Genomic DNA, 22,269 nt, shown 5'->3' on the forward strand with positions numbered 1-22,269 from the left:
ATGTGCATAGATCATATGGTTTACATAGCCTAGATAAAATATCAGACCCATTAGAGGCCTGTAGGGCCCCTATCCAAAGGCTCGCGTGTGGAGGCCTTCTTTTTTTTAAAGTAGGTCTCTACACATGAGCCTTCGGACAAGGAACCTACAGACCTTCGATGGGGCTAATATTTTATCTAGGAGGTGGCCTATGATACTTCTATGTATACATAAAATTTGAGCTCATTCTGATAAGGAAAAGTATTTCTTAAAATTAAAAATTATCAAATGTATATATTAGGTAAACTTTTAAAAAAATAAATTTCCATCTATAAGTATGGAAGTGACCCTCATTTCACCTCATTTCTCATCTTTCATTTCTCTCCTTCACATCCCCAAGAGCATGGCTCGCACTAAGAAAACTGCAAAGAGAATCTGCCCCCCTAAGGTGGGACATGGAGCACCCCCCGTCCAACCATCGTGCAACAACATCGCAAAGCCCAGGCGGAGGCCTGACACTATGGCTCTCCGTGAGACTAGGCAATACCAAAAGACAGTCTAGCTGCTTTTGCCGAAGTTGTCCTTCCAACATGTGGTGAAAGATAACATGTAGGATCTGCAACTCCGTCATGACAACATCAAGCCCACTACTATGCAATGGACAGTTCAAGCCTTGGAGGCACTTTAGGAGGCTGCAGAGGCATATGTAGTAGATTTTTTTGGTGACATAGTGTTTGCAGTTGTCCATGCGAAGAGGGTCAACCATCACTGAAAAGGACATGCGGTTGGTGCGATGCATGCACCGCTGGAGAGATACTCGAGCCAGGATCTTTAGTTATATTTGTATATATCTCGCATGAATGAAATTATCAAAAGCTATGTAAAGCTTAATGAAATATACAAAGTTTTTGCTCTTATCTTGTGGTGCAAATAAGTTTTTGCTCTTATCTTGTGGTGCAAATAAGTCTCTTTTAATTTGAGTTTATATAATTTGTTGATTTATTTGTCTTCAAATGGCTACAATTTTCATTTAAGTTACGTGTGTAATTTAAATTTATTTTCTTGAGTCAACTAATAAAATATATTACAAGACATGTATTAAACAAAAAACTCCGCAACCCAAATTTTCATTCATAGCATAAAAAATTACAGTCATCAAAGGTTACATAGTATCATAGCTATATTGTAGGCTTCTTACTACTAGGCTCTCCAGACTCTCAAGCCACCTTGATGGTTGGAATTAAACATTGAACCCTTCAAGCTTTGCCTTGATGACGGTCATGTACCCCCGGCAACAATGCCATAGGTCACCACAGAATGTAAGGGCCTCCACCTTTGAGTCAAGAACAAATAAAGCAACTTTGAGCATCTAAGTAGAACAACTTTTTCTAAACTTAAATTAGTCGGAATAAATTTGAATGAACCCTTCGTAAGTGCTTTAAGCTTCAAAAAGTTATCTGCATACCCTGGAGAGCAACTCTTATGGAAGGTTATCACATCATTGGCAAGTTTGCCAATGTACTTTAGTGTAGAGTCCTTAACCCTTCCTTGGCCCCCCAGACCTTCCACTCTGCCTCGATATAAATTCATCAAGATACACATTTTCTTGCTCACCAATAAAAATTAATGTTAGCATCGATCATGCAATGCATGGGAGACAAAGATTTTTCTTATAGAACGGCCCCAAATTTAATATATGGGGCTTGTATGGCATGTAGACCCCACACATATGATGACATGCCCATCAAAGGCTTGTAAGGGCTCTATTCGAAGGCTCGCATGAAAAGGCCTCTGATGCCATGCCACCCATCAAAGGCTTGTAAGGGCTCTGTCTGAAGGCTCCTGTGAGAAGGCCTGGTTTTGCACGTGAGTCTTCAGACAAAGCTTTACAGGCCTCTGATGGGCATGGCATCATATGTGTGAGGTCTACATCAGGCTCTTGAACATCAGAGTTTAAGATGTAGATAGCAAAAGCAATACCCCGCTCAATGAGATCGAGTGGGATGTGCTCTTCATAGGAGGTCGGGGTAACAATAGTGCGGAGGTATCCGACATGAGCTAGAGCTCTGTTCACCGCCTTCTTGTGGTTGGATCCACTCTTCATGCTGAAGAAGAACTCCAAAGGAATCCAACTCAAGGTGGAGTTTGGGATAGAGTAGGTAAATTTATTGATTGTTGTGTAAAATGCAACTAACAAGGTGAAGTCTAGGTCTAAGGTGGTAATGACAGCCTCGAGGTCTAAACTCTTACAAAACCTGGAGTAGATTTGGTCCCCAAGGTGAGCATAGCGAGTGCTGCTAATCCAGCGGCAAAAGCAGGGGGGCGGTCATAATGGGTAGTGGAGAGAGCTAGCACACACAAATGGAGAGCTAGAGAATAGATAGTATAAATGAGTTTAATCTTACTTATACTCATATTTATACTTACACTCAAATTTATAATATTTTTAATAAATGTATACTTATGTTTATTATTGTACTTACAAATAGCTATAAACTTATATTTATTTTAATACCTTATGTTTATACTCTAGTAAATAAAGGAAACTTCATTAAAATATAATAAATCATAAATCATAATTCTTTTTCATGCTACATTATAATATTATTATTATATTATATTATTTACATAGTTACTTATATTATTATTTACACTTAAATATATACTTAAAGTTATATTTATTTATATACTTACATATGCTTATATCTAGTGACTTAAAAGCCAATGACACTTCATTAAAATATAATAAATAATACTTCTATTTCTAGCATAGTTAATTATATTATTATTTGCACTTAAATTTACGTTCGTACTTATTTATACTTATTATTATTTTCTTACATATTCATGGGTTTGAAACACATTAGACTTGAAAAACCACAACACTTTATTAAAATGAATTAAAACTAAATTTACAATACTTTTAGAGAAACAAATTCTTATATTCACTCGGAAGAACAAGAATTCCATTAACTCCACAATCTGAAGGATGTGCGGAGCAACACAGTGCTTGCATGTTTTGCAATGTTCACTCCGACTCCCAACCTTCCTACCATCCAACTTGAAATAGAAGTTACAAGGGGGATCACTGGACATTAGTTGGATTTCCTACCTCAGAAAACTAAGGGGCCAATGACTCTCTATATTAACGCTAAAAGGGTCATGACCCTCCCAAAGAATAACCACATCAATGAGTGCTGAATGCGTGCCATCTCGCATGTCTTGGTCCAAGCTAAGCCACTCCCCTTGTAGAAGTCGCCACCTTATATACTTGAAGCAAATGCACAAAGTTTTGTCTTACAAAATGAAGTACTTGTCATAAAAAACAAGCAACAATCAACATTAAAACATAAAAACAACAACAACATAAAAACATAAAAACATAAAAACATAAAAAACAAGCAACAATCAACATAAAAACATAAAAACAACAACAACAATCAACATAAGTACTTGTGAATAAAAACTATAAAAAATCAACAATCTTACCTAAAAGTAACATCTGACACAATGATTCTGCACTCAATGATATCATCATGGTGAGTTTTCTTGAGATGCCATAACTCACCTAGTGACCGAGTCATCCAATCCTCAGATGGGCACTTGCACTGGTAAGTAATCTTAGTTTTCTTCACTACTTCACAGGATCCAAACAAATCTGCAAACAAACCAAATGGAACAAACCAACTTAGATGCACATCTCTAGAGCCTATGGAGGGTTACATGGCACCATGAACATCAATTTTTATCTTGATCCTACATGCTTCTGACATGTCTAAGCTAGGATTATACCATTATAGAAAACGGTGGTAGTGGAATGTACTCCAGACTATGTCTCTCCACAACATACAATGAATCATAAAAGTAAACATTCTGAGATGCCAATTTACTTGCACTCTTGTTGTCATAGATCAAGGCACCTATCTTTGCATGTAAAACGCTTGGCTTTCCACTTAAACACACTACATTTTACCATTCATGCAAAGTAGATGGATATAAAGCTGTAAGCAACAAACATACTTGTATTAAAACTCTCTAATAACCATGGATTGAAAGTACAAGAACACAAAGCACAAAGATATAAGCTTACTGTTAGGCTTATGTCTTGCACTGAAGTTGTCATGATGCACTCGAATCTCTTTGTGCATATAAACATGCTGAATGAAAGCCTCTGTTATTAATCATACCATTGGTGCATCTCCTGAACTTTATAATTCTACCTTTCCATTGTTTGTTGGGGTCTGTTACATCTTTGAGCTTGACCTTGAAACTCCCACGAGTACTAAAATCCAATTTAACTTACTGTACAGATCAGGGATCCATTTACCTTTATCTCCTATTAAACACCTCCACTGCGTGAATATTACTGATATTCCTCCTCCGTGAAGACATCTACAATAAAAAACAAAGCACCAAATTAACAAAGTTAGACTACATGATTAATAAATATTTGTGCTAAGATTGTAAGCAACAAATAAAGATTAAAACAATAAGAAATACTGCTGCTTTGATTTATATAACCTTGTTGCTCACAACCTTGCTCCTATGAAAATAAAGATCAAGACATCAAGACAAAACATAAATAAACCCTACATCAATGTCATAAAGCATAAGATAAGCCACGCCTCTCATCGTAGGTTGTCTCTTCTATTGTAATAAAATCCATGTATATTAACAATCAACGTTAATACTAACCTTAAACACATTAATGAACATTAGTGCTAACCTTAAACACATGGAAAACTTAGTCTATTGATTGCAGATCCAATTACCCTTATTATCTCTCCTATTGAAAATGTCCATCACATTATTACTAACCCTAACCACATCTTATCTCCTATGAAACCCTAAACAGATAGAACACTTCTATGAACATAGGTAACAACAATATATTAGAGCTTATAGTAAGCATCACCAAACAACCTAAGAAAACCCTAAACCACTGAAGTATAAAGAGAACCTAAAACCAATGAAATGTGAAGAGCTAAAGGTTTTGAATCCTTATCTAATTCCTCATCTCATACTAGTTCTTTGGAACTTGCCATACTTCATAAGCTTTTATAATATGCTAAATCGTTATCTTCAATGAATTAGTGATGCTGGTGACGATGGCACATAGTTTATCTACATTTCTTCGCCTCCACGCCAAAGTGAGAAAAGGATCTGGTTGTATGGTTTATAGTGGATTTGTTGTATCCGGAGTAGGACCCGACTTTGCATCCAACACTTGTTGGATGCACGGTCTCCCACAACTCATATGAATCAAGAATGGACCTGATCTTAAACATCCAAAGAGTGTAATTTGTCCCATCACCAAAAGGTGGAGGGCAAGCACAGTCTCCAAATCTACCTTCAAACAGAAAATAGTCAAAAACAAGCTTTGCCTAGAGCCTATGCTCTGGTACCATGTAAAAATACACAATAGCGGAAGCTGGATTAACATGATACAAAGCACTAAATTGTAGAAAAAGCGAAGAGTAAACACTATTACTGCTTTGCAAAAACTTGATTAAAACTGATGGCGTTTTTCCCACCCATGTGCTTCGAGTAAAGAGCTTTGAGGGCAATCTAGATAGACTATGGGCGAAGGATGAGTACTTGAACTCAATGATGGACTAAGGCTACAAAACTAGTCTATATATAGTACCCAAGGTTGGCAAGGATGTAGGTCAGCCAACCCACGACTTGGTCCAAAATGACCAACCGACCACATCATTCGACTTGGACCATATTAGACTACAACAGTCATCTGAGACCATCTAGACTACAACGGTCATCTGAGACCATCTAGACCCTTAAACAGGTGTGTCCGCAGAGTTTGCTGTCGCACTCACTAATGTTTGGCCACCATCCAATGTCTAAACTAGGAACTAAAGGGCGCTTTATAAAAAACAAAGCACGTCCATCACCCTCAAAAATAACACGAGAGTGAAGCATTGAGAAAATGCTTTTCCAACACTTATGACATGGTGTCTAAGAGTAAAGTCTACTTATGTGTTGACCACCATTATAGAACCACTTTAGCATATACTCTATTTGGAAATGTTCCAAATCTTATATAAGCCATCCATATACCACCTCTATACATCTGGTCTCCTAGGCCAGCATCCATATACCACCTCTATACATCTGGTCTCCTAGGCCAGCATCCATATACCACCTCTATACATAGTGAGTGTCATATAAACATGAGCTAGACAATGCATGGACATTACAATATGAGGATGGAGAACTAATATCTAATGTCCACTCAAAGAAGCTGAGCCTCTATAGTCCAATCCCATGTCTATGGAATTCTCATTCCATTTCGTCTATTTTAAGAGCCTTTATGAAGATATTTGCATAATTCTCTTTCGTTGCCATCTGCCATCTCTAAACATGATGAGATCATGTAAATAATAATAATGAATCTCATCAACATGTTTATATACATGCGATTCTGACCAATTGCTATGCAACTCTTTGGTTATCCCATTGTAGTGTGGTAGACTTCTTCCATATTCTATAGAATTATCCTTGCTACTCCCACATTACAATGTTGTAGGCTACTTCCATATTCTATAGAATTATCCTTGGCTACTACCACATTGCAGTGTTGTAGTCTACTCCCATATTCTATAAAATTATCCTTGGCCATAATGCCTCACATGATAGAAAGCAAGTTTGTACTAAGCCTCCTACCGATGAGAGTGCAACTATGGGTTGTTTCTTACTGATCCAAGAAGTGCACCCCAAACCAAGAGAGAAGCTATACCTAGCTAAGTGATCGATACCCAAATATGCCACCCAATCAAGTTACAAAATCTACTTAGGGTCTTTTCCTATTCCGAAGTACCTTTAGATGTTTCTTAACACACACTGGACTCGCTCAAAATACTAGTAATAAAAACTAATGTGTGGCCTAGAATTGTGCATAAGAAGATTAGACTCTGAAATCAACCTCATATCTAATGCCTCATCCACAAAGTTTGAAGTGTCTTTGATGAAGAACTTTAGGTAACTTCCATCACTAACTATCTTACATTTAACCATGTAAAATAATAACTATCTTACATTTAACCATGTCAAATACTCCTTGATAGCCATAAATAGCTCTATATTTAAAGAATTATTAGATTCATTATTTCTTGCACTCTTTAGCTATGTGCCATGTCTTGTTACAATAAACACTTTTAACCTTTTTCTCTTTATATAAAGAGTTATAATAATTACTCTTCTTTTTTGTGTTAGCAGGTGAATGTAAATCCTACAACAACGCTACCACTCATATAAGGTGCCCATGCCTTCATAGGATAAAGCTAGGCAAATTCACACAATAGGAGATTGCAAAGCACCCCACCACCCTTCCACAAAACAATGAGCTCACAAAGATGACTATGAGAATGTGCCACTCTATCCTATATATGGCTCTTTGACTTCCCATGGTTCCACGAGGGTTCCACATATGGGATAATCCAACTCACCTTTTAGTAGCCATGCATCAACTCAAGATTAGTTACAAAATTTAACCCTCTAATTTATACATTTTTTGCTATAATCTTGACATTTCTCTGATTTCTAGTGCTACATGTGTATATATATATATATAACCTACACACACACACACACATGCACACACACACATATAGTGTAGGAAATATATGTATGTAAGGATGTTTGTTTACACTCTGATTCTATGTGCTCAGGACTTTCGTATGTACTCTAATCATGTATACTTGTAATCGAGATTACGAAGGTTTCAAGAAAGAGAGAGAGACAATGCTCAATACTATCTCCGCCACCTCTAGTTACTAATCATATATACTTGTAATTGAGTGTAGGAAATATATGTATGTATACATACATACATACATATATATATATGTGTGTGTGTGTGTGTGTGTGTAAGGATGTTTGTTTACACTCTGATTCTATGTGCTTAGGACTTTCGTATCATATATACTTGTAATCGAGATTACTCTGCTCAATACTATCTTCCCCACCTCTAGTTACTAGCTCAAATAGTATCTTATATATACGTTGCCTATATATATACTTGTAATCGAGATTACTCCGCTCAATATTATCTCCCCCACCTCTAGTTAACTGATCATATATACTTGCAAAATCGAGATTACTCTGCTCAATACTATCTCCCCCACCTCTAGTTACTAGCTCAAATACTTGTAATCGAGATTACTCTACTCAATACTATCTCCCCCACCTCTAGTTACTAGCTCAAATAGTATCTATCTTATATATACGTTGCCTGCTTGCCCACCTCTAGTTGGCAATATATGTTCTGTCCTTAGGAACTGGACCTGTTGGAGAGAGAGAATTCATTTTAGCAATTTTTTTTTCTTTGCATTGCAAGGGTTATTTTAGAGACAGAATTGACAAAGGGGCGGGTATTGAACCCGGGCTGTGCGGTGTAGCAATATATCTTCTTTATGTGTTAATCAACAGCTTGGCTATGGCGGATGCCACGGCGGTTCCCAAACTGTAGTGCAAACAAGAGTCGTTCTTATCTCGTCGTAGCTGAACAGAGCCAATCAGAACTTCGTCTTCGACAAAATGCCTCCCGCTCTGATGGCAGCATCAGCGCCATCGCTCTCGTCTTTAAGAGATTTAGCTCTCTGCTTGCACAGTGTGCAGCCAAGCTCTTCGTCTTCACTTCATCCCTGCAGGAGGCCATGGATTAACCTAAAATCTCAGCAGAGATACCGTTGCAAGGTGCAGGCCTTGGCTCAGCTCCCCAGCATCAGAGCTTCATCTGCCCCGACTATGGCGAAATTGCAAGATTTGGACCCTTCTTCCATGCTTCTCAAGCAGCGCATTATCTTTCTTGGATCACAGGTTATCCCTTGCCCCTTTGTTTTTCTCTCCATTTCCGGCAGTTTACAGAGTAATCATTGATGCATTTTCCCCATTTATTGCAATTCTTTCTTCTTTTATTTTGACTTCTGGGGCATGTATTTACCCTATATTTTCAGTAATTGAGGCAGTATTTTTGCGTGCTTGTAATATTTATGGTATATATCATCTGTGCATCTTGAAATTGGATTTTTACTGAGATGAAATGTTTGGGGGGCAGGTAGATGACTTCTCGGCCGATGTGATAATCAGCCAATTGCTGTTGCTGGACTCAGAGGACCCAACCAAGGATATTAAGCTCTTCATCAACTCTCCTGGGGGTTCTGTCACAGCTGGTATGCTCATGCTATGTCACATTTCTTTTTTCAAGCAGGGAAAGAACATGGTAGAAAGCCTCACACCACCTGTCTTGTTTCATTTTTAAAGAATTATGAAAGAGAATTCAAGGCAATTATGTGCAATCGTGCATGTGAAAGCCTATCAAAACAATCTGGACGGCCTTATCGGGTCGAACAAGCCCTCACTGCTTTTTGTTGAGCTTGAAAAAGCCATATTTATGCCCTGCTGTGTTTACTGTGGGTGTAAATGGTTTTAATCACATACACAATGCTTCAGGGTTGAAATATAGTGTACAATAGCTAATTAATGTGACTCCATAGGTTATTGAACCTTTTTTTTGCCTATATTTGCTGCATGTTCAGTAGCAACTTTGATGCCTGCCATGACAACTATCATGTTCATGCATGTGAAGGTATGGGGATTTATGATGCCATTAAACTATGCAAGGCAGATGTCTCCACTGTCTGCTTTGGTTTAGCCGCATCTATGGGTGCATTCTTGCTGGCTTCCGGCACCAAGGGGAAGCGGTATTGCATGCCAAACTCACGGGTCATGATTCATCAACCCCTTGGAGGTGCGAGTGGTTCGGTAAGTGGGTGTGATTCATGGGCTTATGATTTTTTTAAAATTTCTTTTTGTGTGTGTGTGTGGAAGCCAAATCAGGTACTGAACTTTCAGTTGTTACCCTTTCAGGCAATAGAGGTGGGTTTGCAAGTTAGAGAAATGATGTATCATAAAGTGAAGCTGACAAAAATTATGTCACGATTAACTGGAAAAACTGAAGAGCAGGTATTTTTTTCCTGTCTTTTATACTCTAGACATGGTGTGTCTTTTTTCCATCTTTGTACCTCTAGAGATGGCGTGCTCGTATGACTTTTTTCAAACGTTTCTTAATGCCACCCCTAGGATTTGTTGTGGAGTAAGTTCCAATGGGTTCACACCAGCAAAGTGAACCTCTATTGTATGGCCAACCTTAGAGCCCTGCATGACAAGACAAAGGACAGCAGGATGAAGGTGGCCTGCAAAGTGAACTTTAGTGCATGGGCAACCTTATAGCTGAGTAGACAAGACAGTGGACAGCAAGGTGAAGGTGGCCATCCACTGTCAGTAACAAGCTGCTTTAAGTATCTCCCAAGCTAACAATGGTAAAATTGCAATCTACATCTCTTAAGAGGCTAATAAAAAACTTCACGTGTCACTGTCAACATGCCTGTTCAGGTCATCATCCTCCAAGAGTGGGTGGTGGTGTAAGCATGAGAGTTTTTAGTCTCTATGTGGGCTAGCCGCTAGTGGTGGATTCACAACTCAGCAAAAGCTGGGGTTGGAGGTTGTGCTGGACATGCATAAGACTTGCTGCAGCGGAGGGATGAGGCTTTCTCAGTTTTGAGTTCTAGAAGGTCTATTTGTTTTACCATAAAGAAGTGCCTTTCCATTTGGGTGTGCATCCTACAATAGTGGTGCTGAGGAAGGTCTTCCAATGTTGCCCCCGGGCCCAACTATGTCCAGGCCACCAGTCTGTTGACTCTTTGAGGAAGTAGCAGGGTTTTGACGCCTCGAAGAACTAGTCGACATTTGTATGTAGAAGGCCACAATTTTTCCATGCCCAAAATCCATGATGTCCACCATATACAGTAAGTGAATGTAAAATCCATGATGTTCCCATTATAAATTTTCCTTCTACACTCTAAATGAGTGTGGACAGCCTTATAAAAGCTTGTTCTCGCACTGTATTTTTCCCAGTGCTTCAGGTGCCTCCCAAGCATGCTTGTAACATGACACTTGGGCTCAAGTCACCATCTTTGCGTCCAAGGAACTGTCTCGACTCTTGATGCCTAGACCAAGCTTTGGGCGCCTGGCTCTTTGTATTGGATAATCCCTTATTCCCAAAGCTTGTACTTTCTAAATATTGGGCATCTTGGAGTCCACCAGACCCCTTTCACATTGGGAAATGTCCTTTCACACTAGGAAATGTCCATGTTGGTGACATCTCCCCCAACTTCTTAAAAGTTGTCCGCAACTTTAAGCTTCAAATGATATATCCAAGATTAATCATGTCCCATTAAGTGGGTGAGATGAGATAGTCTCATAAAATCAATATAACTGAAAGAATTCATGTCCCAAATCAATGGGTGAGACTAAATAACCCAAATAAATAGGTGAGACTAATGAGTTTAATATCCAAATTATAGCATTTTAGCCACCAATAGTTTTATAGGCATTTCGGTCATTATCTAAAACTCGTAGAAAAATCTTGAATGCTTGAAATGTCATGCGCTTCATGCATCGAATACATCCTAGTAAATCCATATGATAATCATGTATACCATAGATACGAGGCTTTTCAGTGAGGCAAAAAGTGGAAAGCTGTGTTGTGTTGCATTGAGACACAAAGGCCTTGTTTAATAGGGCCTGAAAATGAATAAGGCCTTGTTTAACAGAGGCGCATCCCTGACAAAAGGGTGTGACTCTTGAATGAATAGTTATGTCCTTTAGACATAGAGATGTGTTCTTTGATCAATAGATGTCTCTCTGAAACTCGCGGCGGGTGCCTGGGGGACTAGGGCCTTTGACACACTTGTTGATACCATCAATGCATATTAAAACATTTAAACATGGCCACAGCCTTAACACATATCCATCATCACTTTGCATAAAACATAAAAGCTGGACAAAACATCCACAAATGCTGAAAATGGAGCTTCCCGTGTGACACCGCATAGAGGCGAGAATGGGCCGACCCCCCCCCCCCCTTGGAGTATTTTATTACCCAAGGAGAATAATATCATGTACAAGCTTTGAGGGCCTTACTCTCCCCACGGGAGATGCCAGATTATCCATATACAAATGCCATAACACAGCCCAACACGAGGCTACCAAGCCGGAACACAGGATGTAGAAATGCTGAACCAACAATATAATCCATATACCTCCGTGTGGGTATCGATTCTTCCCTAAAAACCACGGGTCTTCATGCAATAGAGTTGGTACATGTGATATGCAGCGGAAGTCTTTGTATTGGACGATCTTGTCACACAAATGCTCACACCGTCTTCTGTATCTTGAGTTTCGTGAGTTTAGTAATCCACTTTAATACTTCAAACTTTAAAGAGAGATGAGAGAGAGATATATGATAACTGTACACCAGATTGGGTCCTGAATTACCCTCTGAAGGGCCCCCTATCCCGATAACGAGATAGTATTTGCTTTATTTCTTTAGAGAGAATGATTGTGGACTGTAGATAAGCCAAACCCAAGATCTCGGAGGATCGGAGATTGGCTGATCTGTACACGGCTGTAGAAACACCTCGATGAACTGATCTCGAGCCTACGCACTCTTCCCAAGGGCATGAGGAAGGGCTGCACACCTGAGGCTGAGAAAAGAAGATGGTGGACTGTTCTACGCTATGTTAGAATGCTGTAAACACTTATGAATGCTGTCACCTGTGTTACCTTCACCAGATGACTGCTGCATGTATGGATGATGCACAGAAGGCTGGATACTGATGTAAACTGTTGATTCAGGGCTGGAAACTGATGCAAACTGTTGATTCAGGGCTGGAAACTGCTGTGGACAGAAACGCAGACCTGTAGGGAAGCTGCTGGACTGAAAACGCAGGTGTTCTGAGGCTGCTGGACAGAAAAGCACGTATGCTGCTGTATGGCTGGACAGAAACGCAGGTATGCTGTGCTGAATTCTGGCGTTGAACTGGGGCTGGTCTGTATGCTGAATCAAGGCCTGAAGTGATGCTGAATGCAGGCTGATTTGATGCTGATGGCAGGCGCCTAGGGCTGACTGAAGCAAGGGGTTCTCAAGGGGCTGGAGAAGCAAGCTTATGAGCTTCAAGGGCTGGATTAGTCTAGGGCTGAAGGCAATGATACTCCTAGGGCTGAGGAGGAGAGCTCTTAGCACAATGAAGACTGAATGAGAAACTAAGCCCTATGCAAGCCTATTTATACTAACTGGAGGTTGGTCATTTAATAAAGTTTATATTTATAAATGCCCAATAATGCAAATAATGCTAAATAAATTCTATTAAATATGGGAAAAATACGAGATAAATCCTAGTAAATTCCCTAAGACTTCTGGGATGTTCTAAATGATGCACAGGCATATGAATGCATATTATGCAGGATGCAGAGTGCTTTCTGATGCAAACCCTAAGGCTTATACTGACTATACATGCATGAATGATTCTCTCCAAGTGGGTTGGCTGACTGACCCGCTAAGGCTGAGGAATGACCTACGTAGCTCGTGCCTGACTTATCCTGGACTGAGGATGTACAATGGGGTCACGGCGTACGACAATTATCATCCTATTGGGTTCTAAAACTGTACAACTGTTGCACTTCATTGAGAGCATCTGCTACTGGGTTATGCTTACCAGGGATGTATTCAATCATACCTCCAAACTGTTGGAAGATTTGACTCCACCTGGCCTGTTGATCACTCCACTGGGCACTTGGCATAGTCTGAAGCCACTTAAGTGCTTGGTGGTCTGTTTTCACTGTGAAAGCCTGTCCATAAAGAAAAGGCTTCCAATGTTTGAGCGCTGTGATGACACCCAAAAGCTGTTTGTCATATACCGAATAATTCTTTTCGGCGACATCCAACTTTCTGCTATAATATGCCACGGGTCTATTGTCCTGTTGGAGGACTGCACCTATGGCTACATTGCTGGCATCGGTGATGACCTCGAAAGGTTCGTCCCATGATGCTAACTTTAATACAGGTGCTTCTGAGGCAGCTTTCTGGAGTGCACGGAATGCATCAAGTGCCTGACTTGTAACTGAAACTTTTTGCTTGCGAGTCTTCACCCCCTTGAGCAAGTCGGTAAGAGGTGCTGAAAGGTTGGAAAACTGATGGACATGGGTGCTATAGGCCTGACAAAGACCTACGAATGAACGGATTTCTTGGGCGGTCTTAGGAATGTCCCAATCTAAGATCTCCTGAACCTTTGATGGGTCCAGTCTAATCCCATCGGAACCGATGATGTAGCCTGCTCAGATAACCCTAACTGCTGTGCTAAAGTAATAACCTTACCGGAAAACTGAAGCACTGGGGATCCGTTCTGTCTGAGAACATAGAACTCGTCTTTCAGACCGGTCATGGACTGGGGCGGGAGAAATCTGGTCTTTAGGTCATGGACAAAGATGTCCCAGTCAAAGGCTGTGACACCTGTGGCCTGGTCTGTATGAATACCAGACCAATGCTGCCACCAAGTGACTGCCTCACCAGTGAGATGGGGAGCCGCTAAGTGGACTTTGTCTTGTGGGTCTGTGATCCTAGCTAATGGAAAATGAGCATTAAACTGATGAACAAATTGATTAACTGATGAATGATCACACTTACCATCATACTTACTGAAGTTTGGTTGACTGCGAATGATGGTGGTTGATGCTGCTGCGGGCTGCTGGCTGGTGACACCTATGACTGGGGAGACTGAGGAGAGCTGCTGATACCTCAAGTGTATGGCCTCCTTTTCCCGTTGGTGTTCGAGTAACATACGTTCTCGATCAAGCTCACGTTGGTGTTCCCGAGCGGCGAGTTCAGCCTGACGCCGATCTTCGTCGATCCTGCGTTGGGCTTCCTCATAGTCCCGTCTTTCTTCTTTTTCTCTTTTCCTTGGGGCCTCGTCCTCTCTCCTTTGTTGTTCCATCTGAAAGAAGAGGGAGATGTAGTCGGGTGCTGCTGGCGGTGTAGAAGGACATGTTGCTGCTGCCTCCAAGAGTTGGAGATGCTCCATGAGCAACTGGTTTTGAGCTCTAAGAAGAGCTATGGTGTCTGCTGTAGGCGGAAGAACAAGGTCTCCTTCGGGGGAGACGTCTTCCGGCTGATGCGTACTCTCTCCTGTAGACATGATGCTGAAGTCGGTGGTCGTGCCGGAACGCAATCTAACCATCCAAGGATGCCCCCACGCTAGGATACGGTGTGTGTGGACAATCTGAATCTGATACCAATGTGATATGCAGCGGAAGTCTTTGTATTGGACGATCCTGTCACACAAAATGCTCACACCGTCTTCTGTATCCTGAGTTTCGTGAGTTTAGCAATCCACTTTAATACTTCAAACTTTAAAGAGAGATGAGAGAGAGATATATGATAACTGTACACCAGATTGGGTCCCGAATTACCCACTGAAGGGCCCCGTGTCCCGATAACGAGATAGTATTTGCTTTATTTCTTTAGAGAGAATGACTGTGGACTGTAGATGAGCCAAACGCAAGATCTCGGAGGATCGGAGATTGGCTGATCTGTACACGGCTGTAGAAACACCTCGATGAACTGATCTCGAGCCTACGCACTCTTCCCAAGGGCATGAGGAAGGGCTGCACACCTGAGGCTGAGAAAAGAAGATGGTGGACTGTTCTACGCTATGTTAGAATGCTGTAAACACTTATGAATGCTGTCACCTGTGTTACCTTCACCAGATGACTGCTGCATGTATGGATGATGCACAGAAGGCTGGATACTGATGTAAACTGTTGATTCAGGGCTGGAAACTGATGCAAACTGTTGATTCAGGGCTGGAAACTGCTGTGGACAGAAACGCAGACCTGTAGGGAAGCTGCTGGACTGAAAACGCAGGTGTTCTGAGGCTGCTGGACAGAAACGCACGTATGCTGCTGTACGGCTGGACAGAAACGCAGGTATGCTGTGCTGAATTCTGGCGTTGAACTGGGGCTGGTCTGTATGCTGAATCAAGGCCTGAAGTGATGTTGAATGCAGGCTGATTTGATGCTGATGGCAGGCGCCTAGGGCTGACTGAAGCAAGGGGTTCTCAAGGGGCTGGAGAAGCAAGCTTATGAGCTTCAAGGGCTGGATTAGTCTAGGGCTGAAGGCAATGATACTCCTAGGGCTGAGGAGGAGAGCTCTTAGCACAATGAAGACTGAATGAGAAACTAAGCCCTATGCAAGCCTATTTATACTAACTGGAGGTTGGTCATTTAATAAAGTTTATATTTATAAATGCCCAATAATGCAAATAATGCTAAATAAATTCTATTAAATATGGGAAAAATACGAGATAAATCCTAGTAAATTCCCTAAGACTTCTGGGATGTTCTAAATGATGCACAGGCATATGAATGCATATTATGCAGGATGCAGAGTGCTTTCTGATGCAAACCCTAAGGCTTCTACTGACTATACATGCATGAATGATTCTCTCCAAGTGGGTTGGCTGACTGACCCGCTAAGGCTGAGGAATGACCTACGTAGCTCGTGCCTGACTTATCCTGGACTGAGGATGTACAATGTCATGTGCATCAGCAATGCCATGGACCTTCTCAAGACTAAATCCAGAAGGAGCAAGCAGATAAAGAACAAGAACCAGATAGAGCCAGGGATTGGAGCACAAGATACAGAGTGGCCAGTTTGGATATGGAGAAGAACCAGGGTGCAGTCGGCTGAGTATAGGAGCTGTCGGCTGTACCAGAAAGCATGTCGGCTGACGTCAGCAATGCTAGGAAGGTGTGGCAGCAGCAGGCGCATCAAGGACAAAAAGCACATCCAGTCGGGCTGCATAAAAAGGGGTTTTATGAACTTTTTACTGGCCGACCAGCAGTCGGCCAGTTCCCCATGTACTCCAAGGGGCTATAAATAGCCCCCTTGCTCTTTGTTTTAGGTATTCTCTCCCACTAGGGGATTGGATCACTAGAGGTCCCATAGGGGACAGATTTTAGGGTTAGCCACCTTTTTATGAAGGCAGCCAAGGGCTGCAAAGATATGTACCTTTTTGTACCATAGTATATACTGAATTTCCAGCACTTCTCACTCTCTCTCTCTACTCTCTCTCTACCTGCGTTTTTGCATCAGATGGTGCGTTTTTGCATCAGAAGGTTTCCAAGAGTGTTTAGGGCTGAAAGAAGACTCCCCAGAGCTTCCGCGTATTACAGTGGTATCAGAGCCTACTTCAAGGACGAAGATTCAGCAAAGAAAACCAGAAAATTTTTCGCTCGTGTGGTTGGTTTTTAGACGCCGGTGGACTACCCCTTTCGGAGTGACTCCTGTCCCTCGAAGGACGGTTGGTTTTTAGCCTCCGGAAGCCTCCGGAAGTCTCCCACACAGATAGTGGATGGTCAGATTGCGTTCCGGAAAGGAGCTGCATATTCCCGCTATGGCGAGCTTTGGCGACGAGAGAGAACCAGAACCATGGGACCAGAGTGCACCAGGCAGCCCAGCTAGGGCACCCGGCTTGAGTGTACAAGACATGTTCCAGCAGATGATGCGAGCAATCGCAGACCAGACAACCAAGTTGGACGAGCAGAAGGCGCGGATTTTGGCTCTGGAGGAGCGTTCTCGCTCTCCAGCGTCGCGTTTTCCATCTCCTCCTCCCTCTCCTTCCGTACCCCAGATACCAGATCCTCGTCACAGGGACCCTCTCGAGGGGTCACAGCCGCAGTCAAGCTCCTTGCTTGAGAGGCAGATACGGGCATTGGAGATTCGACAACGAGAAGACGAAGCCATGCGACGAGTGGAACACGAGCGTTACCTCCAAGCTTTGGACGCCAGATTGACACCGGCGGCGCCCTCGAATCATTTTCCCGAGAAAATGAACTTCAGTAAGTATAATGGTAAACTCGATCCCACTACTCTGTATTCATGGTTACATCAATTTGAAGCTTACTTTGCCGCAGTTAGGAAATCAGATATTGACAAAGTGATCTTAGCCAGTTGGTATTTGGAAGGTGAGGCCATTCCTTGGTGGACTCAGTGGGCTCATGCCCACACCAGATCAGGTATGGCAGCTTATGGGTGGGACGAGTTCGTCCGTGACCTTAAGCAGCGGTTTTTACCGCCCCACTACCTTGAGCGACTCGAAGACGAGTTCAGGGGTGCGCGTCAGAATGCGCAACCAGTCCTTCAGTTTGCCAATAGAATTTCGACCTTGTGTCTACAATTAGGCTTATCTGATGCGGACAAGAAAGGGCAGTTTTTGTATGGCCTGGACACGCAAATCCAATGGGAGGTGCGTATGTTTAGACCAGCCACCTTTGAGGACGCACTCTCGCTTGCGCAGAGTGCAGAAATGAAACACAATGGTGGCAAGCCCAAGACTTCCCAGCCGGCTTCTCCCAAGGCTAACGCCTCGGGGGGCAAAAGCCAGAACCAGACGGGGTCTTCCCCAGGACAGAGCCCGGGAGCCTCTGGCTCCAAGAACTCGAACAATGCGTCTAAGCTTACTCCAGACCAGAAAGCGGAGGCAGGCAAGACAGGTGGCAAGTTGAGTGCTGAGGAGCTTGCTCAGTACAGGAAGGAGGGTAGATGTTACTTTTGTCACACAAAAGGACATACTTCTCGGGATTGTCCGAAGAAGCCTCCAAAGCCCGCCGCCGCCTCCACAGCTTCCGTGGTGAGCACAGCTCCCACACAGACCCCAGCGGCGACCCCTAGTTCTTCAAACCCCGGTGCTTCAGTAGGAGCAATTATTAGCCGGGAGCTCGAAGATAAGCAGAAGGGCGCCCATGACCAGGAGTATGAGCGCAACGAATTGCTCAAGTCCTTTGGCTACATAGGTGGCCAGAGAGTCGTTGTCTTGTTTGACAGCGGCAGCACGGAGGATGTGATCACGGAAGAGGCCGCTAGGCGTGCCCGCTTCGAGCTCACTCCGGTGGACAAACAAGTTGAGGGTTTTAGCACAGGTATGACTACGAGCGTCAAGTATGAAGCTCTAGGTGCTAAATTAGTCATTCAGGGCATAGAGTTTGTGCGTGATTTTATGGTTGCCCCTCTTGTAGGAGCAGACATAATTTTGGGTATCCAGTGGTTTCACAAGTTCCTTCCTGATGTCAAGTGGGACAAGCACACGTTCCAGATTGATCGGAATGTGTCAAACACCCCTGTGACCATTAAGTGTGAGCCAGGTATTCCAAACTTTCCGCTCATAAGCCACTTGCAGGCTAAGCGAGCAGTCAGGAAAGGCGCACAATGTGCGATGATTTACGTCCAGACAGCCCAGACGGTGGCCAGTGCTTCCGAGAAGTACTCGGTTCTCCATGAAAAGTTCCAGAAGATTTTTCTTCGGGACAGTCTCCCTCCCCAGCTTCCCCCGTCCAGACCGGAGGATCACAAAATTGATCTCCTCCGAGGCTCGGAACCCCCGAGCAAGTTTCCGTATCGCCTTTCTAAGGCAATGGAATCGGAGTTGGACCGCCAACTCCAAGAATTGTTGCAAGCTGGCTTCATCCGCCCCAGCGTGTCGCCGTTTGCAGCACCGATCTTATTTGTCAAGAAGAAAGATGGGTCTTCTCGGTTGTGTGTCGATTATCGTGCACTCAACAAGCTGACTATCAAGAGCAGATTCCCGATGCCTCGAATCGACTATATTCTCGAGAGGCTGAATGGAGCTAAGGTGTTCTCTAAATTGGATTTAAAGAGTGGGTACCACCAGGTTCGGATTGTTGAGGGGGACATCCCCAAGACAGCTTTCCGTACAGAACGGGCCCACTACGAATTTGTGGTCATGCCATTTGGTTTGACGAACGCCCCAGCTACATTTAACCGCATGATGATGCGTATTTTCCGGGAGTTGATTGGAGTGTGTGTGTTCATATTTTTGGACGACATACTCATATTTTCAGCTACAGTTGAGCAGCATGACATTGATGTGGAGAAAGTCCTTAAGTTGCTGGAAAGCAACGAGCTCTATGTCAATGAAAAGAAGTCAGAATTTTATCTGTTCCAGGTACATTACTTGGGATATATAATCAGTGCCGAAGGCATTCGACTTGATCCGGCTAAAGTGGCCGAGATTGTTAACTGGGAAGTACCTCAGACTGCTTATGACATTAGATCATTTGTGGGTATATGCCAGGCATATTCCACCCACATTGACAAGTTTTCCGATCTCTCGGCAGACCTCACCGATCTGCTAAAGGGAGTGAAAACAAGGAGGCAAAAGATTCGAATGACTCCACGAGCGTTGGAGGCATTCCAGAACCTCAAGGTGGCTTTGTCGGAAGCGCCTTGTCTAGCCCTTGCCTCGTGGGACGAACCATTTCAGGTGATCACCGATGCGAGTAACATCGCCATTGGAGGTGTATTGCAACAGAATGGTCATCCAGTAGCTTACATGTCTCGTAAGTTACTGCCCGCCGAAAAGAATTACTCAGTCTACGATCGTGAACTCCTAGCAGTCATTCAGGCCTTGAAACATTGGAAACATTTCCTGTATGGCCGTGACTTCGAGGTCCGCACTGACCATCAGGCATTGCGCTGGATTCAGACGATGCCAAGTGCACAGTGGAGTGATCGACAGCACCGCTGGAGTCAGATATTCCAGCAGTTCGGTGGTATGATTGAGTACCTTCCAGGAAAGGCCAATCCAGTGGCCGATGCTTTGAGCAGGAAGGGACAAGTATCTGCGATTCAGACCACTAGACTGGACCTTGTTGGTACAGGACTAGAAGACATGAAGCACACGTACGCGGATTCCGAGGAATTCGGTACTCAGTGGGAACAGGCATTGGATGCCACAGGACCATGCCATTTTCTGATACGCGATGGTTGGCTTTACTACAAAGGCCGACTGTGTGTCATGAAATCATTCCGGGCAGCTCTTCTCCATGATGCCCATGACGCCATTACAGGTGGTCATAGGGGCATGAATTCGACTCTGGAGAAATTAGAACGGCAATACTATTGGCCAAAGATGAGGCGTGATGTGTTTACTTATGTACAACGCTGTGACATTTGTCAAAAGGTGAAAGCTCCTCGTGGAAAGAAGATAGGGTTGTTACAGCCTTTGCCAATTCCTGAGGGTCCTTTCCAAGACATTTCGATGGACTTTGTCACAAATCTGCCTCCCAGTCCGAGTAAGCGTAATACACAGTGTTTGACTATTGTTGACAGGTTCAGCAAATTTGTGATGCTTATTCCTTGCAGGGCCAATGTGACCGCCGAGGATGTTGCCCAGCTTTTCATTCGGCATTGGTACCCGATTGGTGGGATTCCTAGGACCATAGTGTCAGACCGAGATGCCAAGTTTACCAGTCATTTTTGGAGGGCATTGTTTGATAATTTTGGTACTAAGTTGAATTTTTCCAGTGCATTCCACCCACAGACAGATGGCCAGACAGAGATATACAACCAGTTGGCCTTTGATGTGCTGAAGTGTTATGTCCACGATCAGCAAGGTAAGTGGGAATCGTTTTTGCCTTTAGTTCAAGCTGTTCTGAATGACTCTTTTTCTTCAGCTATTGGCAGGACTCCATATGAGGCAGCGTTTGGAAGGCCTTTCCAGTCGTTGTTAACCAGGACCTCGTCTTCAGTACCGGAGGCGAACAGAGTGACGGAGTCTTACCAGGAGATACTAGAGTCCGTCAAAGACAGATTGGCTAAAGCGCAAGAGGCCTACACTCGACAGGCCAATAAAGACCGAAGGGACATGAAGTTTTCGGAAGGAGATTGGGTATATCTTCGGATTATGAAGCAAAGATTAAAGCAGGTGGGCAAGCGATGCCCAAAGTTGTCTTTCAGGAGCTTCGGACCATTCCCCATCGGGAAAAAGATTAATGAGGTGTCTATGCAGTTAAAGCTACCTCCGAGTTGGACTATGCACGATGTATTTCATGTCAGTTGGTTGAAGCCATATGCAGGTCCACCCCCTTCAGAGGTCAAAGACGAAGCGGAACCAGACATCATTGATGAAGCCGAAGTAATGGTTCCAGAACAGATCCTTCTGCACCGTTTCAAGCATGGCTCAGGCCGAAGACTACGACAGTTCCTCACGAAGTTTCAGGACCGAGGAACTCATGAAGCGGTATGGCTCGACAAAGAATTCTTCGAGGACTATCCGGCTTTATTGACGGATTATTTGGAGGCTATGCAGCTTCCGTCAAGTTAAGCAGAAGGGGATGTCACGTGCATCCCGCACTTGGATGCCACGTAGACATTCTGTACAGAAGGTGCAGGACCTGGGATGGTGAACTGGTCCCATGTGAGCCCAGTCCGGGACGAGTCAGCCAGGGATCCATCTCAGTCGTCCGAGGTCAGGTGTGCATTGTCCTGCACAGGAGTCTAAGGTCAGGTGTGCACCGTCCTGCACATGAAGCAGTGCCAGTCCGCGCTGTGAGTCTCCCTCTGGAATGATGTCAGAT

General features: G+C 43.2%; 1 protein-coding gene across 1 annotated transcript in view; it reads left to right on the top strand.

Moving 5' to 3' along the window:
* Nucleotides 1–8,385: 8,385 nt before the first annotated feature.
* The window catches only part of CLPP3 (CLP protease proteolytic subunit 3), a 60,696-nt gene continuing 46,812 nt past the window's right edge, over nt 8,386–22,269 (top strand). The window contains exons 1-4 of the mRNA XM_086825721.1: nt 8,386–8,814; nt 9,053–9,167; nt 9,584–9,759; nt 9,865–9,960. Of these exons, the coding sequence (XP_086681847.1) occupies nt 8,533–8,814; nt 9,053–9,167; nt 9,584–9,759; nt 9,865–9,960 (669 nt within the window). The 5' untranslated portion in view covers nt 8,386–8,532. The remainder of the gene's footprint in view (nt 8,815–9,052; nt 9,168–9,583; nt 9,760–9,864; nt 9,961–22,269) is intronic.

The sequence above is a fragment of the Cibotium barometz genome, chromosome 32 (genome assembly GCF_041138505.1).
Source record: "Cibotium barometz isolate CiBa-2024 chromosome 32, ASM4113850v1, whole genome shotgun sequence".
Lineage (NCBI taxonomy): Eukaryota > Viridiplantae > Streptophyta > Polypodiopsida > Cyatheales > Cibotiaceae > Cibotium > Cibotium barometz.